Raw genomic sequence first — 9,865 nt, forward strand, 5'->3', positions numbered from 1 at the left:
CTCTTAGTTTTTTAACAGATTTACTTAATAATTGCGTTTAAATCAATTAATTCCATTAAAAAATGCATAGCAGTGTATAGTAATGTGAATTTGTTACTAGCCCATGCTGCAAACCGCGTTCCATGTAATATCAGCAAATGAAACAGGTGATATGTGGTACACGGTTTCCTAGTTGCCTAATTAGTTACTATTAGTTACTATTAGTTACTATTAATTGCTTCAGCCAATCCGATGCTTCAATTTTAAAGTTGCATGATATTTACGGCATTTCCGACCCTACGATATGACCAATGTAGAATGGCCTTAAGATCACAGAGTAAAAAAAAAAGAGATTTGGGGATCTCAACCGATTGAAATTTGCCTTAAGCGAGAAGCACAGACTTTTGCATAAAACATGAGGCATAGGAAAATCAACCAATCAGAGTTTTTTTATTTCACGAAAAGGAAGGAAATAAAGAATTTTGGTTGGTTCATTTTCTTATGTTAACTCATATGTTATGCATTATGCAAGAGTCTGTACTTCCTGCTTTATGAATGAGTTTACTGCTATTTCCGTCATATTACGTAGATCTAAAGCAATATTTTGATTGGCTCATCAGCTTAAGTTTAAGCTAGTCATACACACTTTCCATAACAATAACAATAAGATTTTCGACCTATCACGTTGTTTGATTATTATGGTTTCAGTTACAAACGACCGAATCGAGCAACGCGATTAGTCGAAAACCTATATTACGTTTACAGTTACTATTACGAAAAGTGACTATTTTTAAGCCTATTCTACAACGATCGTAAAACCATAACAAATCACAACACGCAAAACGCATACGCAATGCTTGTCGAGACAGCCAATCAGACAGAAACATTGATCTGATGAAAGCAATAGCTGATTTATTTGTTTCCGAGGTTATTAATTGTAAGAGGTTCCGCACAATAAAAGGAACAGAGAACAGAGAACAGAGAATAAGAATTTCAACCTATCAGAAATAATGTATTGTGAAATACATAGTTTCTTTAAATTCTTATTCTCTATTCTCTATTCCTTTTATTGTGTGAAGCCCCTAATAGCGAATTCGGTCATTTGCACTAGATCAAGGCCACCAAACTGCCATGATTTTTTCTGTTACTAGCATTTGTGGTGCCCTCATAGCTGACATAAGAAATGAGAAATTAATTTAATATGACTGTCATTATTTCTGATACATTTGATCAGTGTTGTTAGATGTGTATACCTATGTAAAATATGTAAAATATATAAAATTTTCAACATTTTTGAAAAAATTTTACATAAACAATTAATGATCTATTTACTAGTGACCGGTACATTACTGAAGCTACATTGGACGCGCATGCGTCTGAAATCCGGTCTGTCTAATGGCTCCTGCACACTAGACGCGGAAACGCTTACTGTGCAGCAAAATGAAACGCGGTAATCAATGAACACATTAGGAGCTGTAAGTTCATTGACTACATCACATTTTGCGCGGCAAGTGTTTCCGCGTTCAGTGTATAGAAGCCATAACAATTAACACTGATTCCGATCGGCATTTTTATCGGCATATTTGCTACGTTTGGCTACATTTCTCGCATAAAAATATACTACTGTCACTGCTAGTGTAGTGTCACTATTGAAATATAGTAGTGTTATACTAGTATAAGTATTGATATTACTCGTGATTGGTAGTGTAGAAGTGTAATTATTAATTCGCGTTAGTGTTATTAGTAATATCACTACTAGGATGAATTGTGACACTACTAGTGCAGTAGTGTAGTAGTGCAATAATTTATAAGTGCTACTGCTAGAACGAGCAGTGTCTCGCCAAGGGATCGTCACATCACGCTACAGAAGTATAGACTGTTTTGCGGCACATGCGTATTAAAACGCGTCCCCGCTAGCAACACTATAATGCTATAATGTCTTTGCTGGAACATAGTGGCATTGTTTAGTGCACTATTGTAATACATATAAAAATAATTTGAATACAAAATGCAAGAAACAGTAGTTTATAGTGACGCGAATTTATTCCTGCACTAGTAATAGCACTAGTAGTAACACTACCCTAACAGCACAAAGTCGACTCTAAATCGATTCTGAGTCGACTATAGTTTCTAGACGTTTAAAAAATGGACCTCCGTAAGTCGACTTTAGATGACTTGAAGATGATTCTAAGTTATACAATGTCCCATTTTAAAGATGATTGTAAGCCGACTTTAACTTTTTGTAAGTCGACTATTCTAGGCTGTGGTCCGATTCATGTCCACAACGCTCATCAACGTATTCATCCTTGTTATAGTTAAACAACAAGGACGAAATGATTCTACATTTAAGCTTTTGTGAGCGTAAATCGCATTAAACATCTTAAAGTCGATATTGAAAGGACGTACAAAGTCGACTCTAAAGGCTTGACTTAGCAAAGTCAACTTACAGTCGACATATCGATGTTTGTGCTGTTAGGGTAGTAATATATTTTTATACGGGTTCTTTTTTAATTTAAAAGCGCTTGATAAAGATAAAATATGATTACAAGCGCGTGAGCGTCCATAATGAATTTAGCCATATTATAAGCGCTCAAAGCGCGTGATCATTCATAATGAATGCAGCCATATGCTTATATAGCGATAAAAATGTCGGCCGGAAACGATGATTTCCATATAACAGCCATATTAAATATTAAATAGTTTTTCATTTCCTGTATCATAGCTATGAGGTCGCCACAAGTGCTAGTAACGCTCGGAACAAGAGGGAAGATTGGTGGCCCTGTACTAATTCAGTGCATTATTATATAGCATATTATTATTATATACCATATTAAAAGCTACTTTGCATGAAATTAGCAAAATTAAATGTAAAAGTATATAAATATTTTAAACAACTATCTACTAATGATATTATCATATTATTTAACAAAATATACTATCTTGATCAAAAAGTTCCCGGAATTCATTCAGAAAATTTAAAATACAAGTTTTATTCATCAAAAGTGATATTATCCTCTTCAAAGTACTCTCCATCGACTGCAACGCATTTATATCAGCGCTTGATCCAGCTCTCGAAACATTTCTGGAACTCTATTGTCGGTATAGTCGTCTTTGATTTTTCCATTACCTCCTTTCGGCTGTTAAAACGCGTTCCCCGTAATGGGTTTTTGACTCGATCGAACAGAAAAAAATCAGTTTCCCAACATTTCCAAGGTTTTCACACCATTGAATCCATTTTTAACGCAAAATTTAATACAAACTCGTTGTTGCAAATTTAACTTCATTTTTAAAATTGTAAAAAATCGAAAATACGTGCAGAGGTAGATGTATTCAAGACGGCGTAACTTTTACAAATGTCAAGCTATAGTGATAAAATTTGGTGGGAATATCAATGACAGATGTGGCAACCTAATCAAAAAAACAGAACTCAAATCAGCTGACTCAGAGCATCACCTGGTGATAATTCCGGGAACTTTTTGATCAAGGTGGTATATATATCATTTTATTGTCAAAGTTGATTATATTGTATCTGCATTGAGATAGTTTATATAAAGCTTTTAATATGATCCAATGTAGTGCGAATGATTAAATTCATTAAGTTTAAAGACTGATTTGAAGATAGGTCTCATAACGCTTTTTATTTTATTATTGAATCGAAGTATTGCGCTTCAAATCATTGCTTTGCAAATACAAAAAATAAAAATTAGATGTTAGTAGATCAGACTAATCAATAAAAGAAGACGATAACAAGGATTCCTGTTTCGCGAAATTAGATTAACTGATCATGAAGAATTTTTTGCTTATATTCAATTCTAGCCTGAACAATATAAAATGCTATTGGAACTCCATAGTTAAGAAAATATAGCAATTGAAAATCTTTCGTCCGATGCACGATTAGCTGTAACTTTGACGTAAGTAATTACAATTGCTATTAATAGTATTCCATTGCTTAAATGAACAATTTATTTAATTGTTAATTTATCTAATTTATCTAATTGTTACAATTTTCTTAACAATTATATAACAATTTTCTCATTTCTTCATTTCATTTCAAGTATGTGCAACTTATCAATACTGATTATATCAATGTGTTTTCATGAGTTAATGTAACATAAAGAAATAAAAATAATTCATTTCGCTGCGAATTTGATTATGTTATACTTAAATTAGAAAAGTCGACATTAAGTCGCATTTATGTAAAACGCATACGTGATGTTTGTCGCGACAGCCAATCAGAAACAGTCGATAGTACTATTGACGCTTCTGATTCGCTGTTTTGACAAGCGTTGCGTGTTGTGATTTATGTTATGGTCTTACATTACAGTTATTGTAGAATAGGTTTTGGCATAATGCTTACTACGGAATAACGTAACGTGAAACAAGAGCAGAACCAGTTGCAACTGATAGCAGAACACTTGTGGTTGGTTCCGCTCTCGTTCTGTGTTATGATCACAGCACTGCATAACGCATAAAACAAGAGGTATAAGAAATCAACCAAGAATCAGAGTCTTTTATTTCATGGAAAGGAAAGAAATAAAGGACTTCGATTGGTTCATTTTTTTTATGCATTATGTTATGCGTTATATAAGTCTGTGCTCCGTCTTAAGCAAGGAGCACAGACTTTTGCATAATGCATAACGCGTGTAATGAATAAGAAATTTAACCAATCTGAGTTCTTTATTTTATGAAAAGGAAAGAAACGAAGGATATTGATTTCATTAGCTGCTCTAATCGGTTGTTGAGTGACAAAAAGGATCACGTAATCAAAATGGATATTTGATACTCGTTAATTCTGACTCAGGCTGTTTCTTTTTGTTGCTGAAACAGCCGGTTTGAACAGCTCATGAAAATTTATCTTAAAAGAGAAAAACGAAGAGTGCTGAGTGCAAAAAGTGTAGACTGCAAACAACGCGACAAACCTATGAGATTTTGACATTCCTGCTCCACGGGTAGTTCTCATATGTTCGAATTAAATTTATGAATTTGTTTATAAATTATATAATACTTAACGTTACTGACGCGGTGATGTAAAATAACTTATGGAAAATTGCATAGTGAATGAAAGCATTAATAATGATTTTCTTTCGCAGTCTTATTCGGAAGGTATTGAAAGGTAAATTTATTTGTATCTATATAATCTATACGTTCTCTATAATTATTTCTCATGAATATATTGTTGATTCATACGAAGAATTACCAGGATGAAAGACAAAATCTTTAATTTTCAAATATCGGAAAAATTTTTGGAAGTTCGAAAGAAAACTTGGGACACTTTGTTGAATAAATATTCCAAGGAGGTATACTTTGTTTTTTTTATTAAATACATTTAAAAATTCTTATTCTTATCTGTGATACTGTTTGGCGTGTTGCAAATAATTAATATTTTATTTTCAGATGTCTGATATAGAGATAAATATTGATACTTTAGAACCTGTAGAAAATGAAGAAAACAAAGTAGTTAGTGAAGGAGAGTATAGTTGTGGACAGAGAGTACCTATGCGTAAACCAGCAACTTTCGTACAGTACTGGATAAATACTGGTAATCCACCCTATAAGACTCTTCTAGATGAGAACGAATTATCCGAAGCTGGCTCGTCTCTAAGCGAAAAAGAAATTGCATCTTTATTAATATCTCCGGTCACAAATGCAGATAAGGGTACAAAATGCAAAAATGACTCGTCTTGCAGTTCTGTAGATACTGCGGCTTACATTCTATCAAACGCAAATATTACAAAGAAAGCAGATACTATAGCTATTATAAAAGGTGCAAAATGTGTCGAGGTTAAACCCCTAAAGGAAGTTGCTGTTAAAGAAAAAGAAGTTCCATCCAATAATAAGATTAAATATATGGAAATCATCCCCAGAATCAATCGTTCGATAACGCACAAAGACAACGATAATGATAATGTTAATGTTGATAGTTTGGATACCGAACCGTATCCAATGTCTACAGAATGTATGACAGCAGACATATGTGGTAAAGTGGCTACTAGCACCTTAATATCTTCTAATGCAATACAGTCTAATGTGTATTCGCAGAGTTTATTTTATGAAGAAACAAATAAAACAGATGAATCTAATATCAGTCAAAGAAATTCAAATGTACAGACTATAGATAATATTGCATCCATTTTACGACGCTTTAATAAAACATCGAAACGATTGATCGTAAACAATAAAAATAATGATGTGTCAGATTTAGATCAAAATAAAGTGTTAGAGATGGATTTTCACAAGAAGCAAGTATCAGAAAATGAAATGCATGAAATTATTGCAAAAAATACAAGTTTGACAACTCTCCATCGTAAGAAATTATATATAGGTAGGGATTCTCCTGTAGACCTAATACTAACCGAAACACATAGTGTAAATAGATTATCTGGAGCAAAACAAAGTTTACATCCTGCTTTAGATCTTGATGATACAATTAAAGGAGAACCATTTTTAACTCGTAAAGGCAAAAGTAAACATTCATTCTCTGCTAAAACGAACCTCGATTCTAAGAAGATCAAGGAAAGAGAAAAAAGAAAACTCAATTGTATTTCCAATGAAATTATTACAGAGATTAGTAACAAGGATAGAAATGACAAGATTCAAGATACTACCATTGACAGTTCTTTCAAGAATTTATCAGACTTTCATGATAATTTGAATAAACAAGATGACATTACGTTTCGGGAAAACAATGACATAAATATTTCTGTGAGAAATGAAGACTTTAGCAAACAAAATGTAGCATCTCTTGATCTAAAGCCAGTTGTAATTTTAGAACGGATTCAGTCTTTTAATCGTTGTAAGCTCGGCGAAAATACTCATATCATACAAAAAGAAGATTTATGCAACAAAAATTTAAATAAATCTAAAAAGTTACATTCTTGCAAGATTAAAAATCTGGAATCAGAAACGGTAGACAGCGACGAAAGTATTCTTATTTACCAATGTAATATAAATTCATCGCAATGTGTTTCGTCTTTGAATGATTGCTCTCTCGATTTGAGACTGGATGTTGAAGACGACTTTTCTGCTTCGAATGCAGAAAAGAAAGATGACAAACTATCAAATTTGAAAGATACAGGTGTGAGACATCACAATAAGGAGTTACATGTGGAAGGATTGCCATCAAAAAATTATTCAAATGCAGCGATGGAATCAGATATTTCGAATAAAACTAACGCCATTTGGCAAAATGTGTTATCAAATAAATCTAAAACACATTCCTATTTACATGAAAGAAATGATGTGGGTAACGTAAAACTGCGAGAAATTAAAATTGTATTGGAACGATTGCCATTATCAGTAAAAAATTGTACAAGTACAATGATGGAAATGCAAGTCTTCAATAGAAATAATGCTGCTGTTTGGGAAAAAGGAATATTAAATAAATCTGAAACACATTTTTCTAATTTATATAGAACAACTGAGAAAGATAATGTAAAACTTCAAGAAATCAGAGTTTTATTGGAACGATTACCTGCGAATATATGCCTTAAGGAAAACAGCAATGTTACAAATATAAATATTTTTCCTAATAAAAAAATTTCGCACAATACAGAACTACAAACTAATAAACGAGAATCTAAAATTAGGAAAATTTCTAAAAGTTTGGCTTGTAAAAATGAAGTAGCTGTTCCATCAGTTCGTAATAATTATTCATCGAAGATGAATGTCAAATTCAAGAAAGATAACGATAAAATAAATGATACATACGATATTGTCACACAACATGGAAGCCTAGTTTTTGATAAAGTAGAGTCAGAGTTTACATTTCAGAATAAAACATTTCGATATAAAAATTGTAGTAAAGCAAGTCAAGATGACCGTGGTAAATATTCAATTTTAACATTTACATCGTCAGATGAAGATGATTTTGTTCGATCAATACATCCTAGAAAAAAATCAAAAGTGTCAACTAATGATATATTAGATGAACCAAATAATATAAGTATCGCCGAAAAAGATTTGTATGATCAGACCAAGTTGGTTATTAGCGATAAAGACAAATATAGTTATAGGAGAAATTTAAGTACGGTAATTCATTCGTCGGAAAAAATTGTACAAAGAGACACTGGTTTGATAAAAAAGAAAAAAGAACATAACAACAATGTGCAGACGAGAACTACTTCCTTAGAGTTACTTAGAAATAAAAAATTTGTATTTTCCTCAAGTGAAAGTGATAATGATAATGTTGCTGATAATTCAAATAAAGATAAGAAAAAAATTTTGTTCTTTGATAGTAAGGAAAATATAAGTAATAACAGTTTAAGGCATTCAAATGGAGCAATAAAAAAAAATGGAATAGATTGTAAAGATAACGCCCACGTTATAATCTTCCAAACAAAAACATTTGACACAAACTCTTCAGATTCTGAAGAAAGTAATAATTATACTTCACCTACTCGTAAAATGTTAACGAATTCTATTCACAATAGATTGCGATATCATGATAGTATCAATTCAAAAGAAATCTTTAATGATTCTCTTGCGAAGAAGTATAGTAAAAGACATTTAGGCTCATTAAATTCTTCTCTTGAAAAGCACAATCGAACGCACAATGGAAAAACTAAATTTAAATCAATCAAAGAAGTCAAAACGAATAAACAATTAGCTAAAGAATCTAATAGCGATATTAAGTTGAGAATCGATGATACGAGGAAAAATGCATCTTTCTCTTCTCTTATAAACAATAGACCAGTCACATCTGTGCAAAAAACAATATTATCAAATACTTTGGAAATACTTGAGGAAACTAATTTATCGAAAAATAAAGAGATCTCGGAAAAATCTAAAAATTCAGTGGCTATTCAGCAGAATGTTATTACATCTACAGTAAGAAAATTGTTAACATTTCAAACGAAAAGTTATTACGATTCTTCTGATTCAAGTGAAACTATATAGCTTTCAAAACATACGTTGTAAAACTCGCGTGATATACTTATATTAAATATATAAATAAAAATGTATAAATGTATAGATGTGTATAGAAGAAATGTTAAATTTTATGAAAATGACTAAGATGATATAACATGTGTGTATGAAGAACTAGTAAGCCCATATTTCTAATATAAAATCAGCTCGATGTACTAATGAATGTAGCGTAATTATGTATTAAAATGAATATGGTGTATTGTCTAGGAAGAGATAGGAGCAATATGTACCTATCCCCGTAGCAATACATATTCACCTTTTTCCGCTTTTTCTCCCTTCTTAATCTTTCTTTATAAAAGTCAATATTGAAAGTATTTTCTTTTTTTAAATGAGGCGAAACTTTAACAAGTCAATATCCGGAATTACAAATTTTGGACAGCAGTGATCTAAACATTAAACATAAATATCCGGTTTATAAAAAAGGAGATGTTTTAAATAAAGGGATATATACTAAACTTGATTAAACATTAAGATAAAAAAATTGATTACACATTTGAAAAAGACAACATTTTTTTTATCTAAGATGAAGAATAGAGATAATACACATTCTAATAACCTAGATAAAGATAAGATAAAATTATTTTTTTTTATTATAGATAACTATGTAGATAATTTTATACAGAAAGTAGCAAATACTGATTAATATTGACATGCATTAACATAAAAATGTCGCATGTTTAAATTTCCAGTAAAAAAAGGCTATATATAATCAAATGTAAATATATATATGCATATAAAATAAATATGAACATATAATTGTACATGTAATTGTACATGTAATTATGTATCAAATATTATATATGTGATTGCAATTTTACTTTTTATAAAGAATTTTACTTTTTATAAAGAAAAACAATGAAAAATGAGAAAAAAAGTTATTTTTCTCATTTTTTAATTTAATAATTTTTCTAATTTTTTTTTTTTTCTTATTTTTTCTATATGCATATAGATAAGCATAAGA

General features: G+C 31.0%; 1 protein-coding gene across 1 annotated transcript; it reads left to right on the top strand.

Moving 5' to 3' along the window:
• Positions 1–4,892: 4,892 nt before the first annotated feature.
• Positions 4,893–8,874, top strand: LOC108689313 (MATH and LRR domain-containing protein PFE0570w-like). Its single transcript, XM_018196043.1, has 3 exons — positions 4,893–5,092; positions 5,171–5,276; positions 5,374–8,874. The coding sequence occupies exons 1-3, from the start codon at positions 5,019–5,021 to the stop codon at positions 8,872–8,874; spliced, it is 3,681 nt and encodes a 1,226-aa protein (XP_018051532.1). The 5' UTR covers positions 4,893–5,018.
• The last annotated feature ends 991 nt before the right edge of the window (positions 8,875–9,865 follow it).

This window comes from Atta colombica, unplaced genomic scaffold (assembly GCF_001594045.1).
Source record: "Atta colombica isolate Treedump-2 unplaced genomic scaffold, Acol1.0 scaffold269, whole genome shotgun sequence".
NCBI classification, from domain to species: Eukaryota; Metazoa; Arthropoda; class Insecta; order Hymenoptera; family Formicidae; genus Atta; species Atta colombica.

Excerpts from the sequence above, each read along its gene's own strand:
- LOC108689313 (XM_018196043.1), top strand. The coding sequence starts at position 5,019 with ATGGAAAATTGCATAGTGAATGAAAGCATTAATAATGATTTTCTTTCG. Across the intron at positions 5,093-5,170 it reads TATTCGGAAGGTATTGAAAG|AATTACCAGGATGAAAGACA; the intron begins GTAAATTTATTT and ends ATTCATACGAAG. Across the intron at positions 5,277-5,373 it reads TGAATAAATATTCCAAGGAG|ATGTCTGATATAGAGATAAA; the intron begins GTATACTTTGTT and ends TTTTATTTTCAG.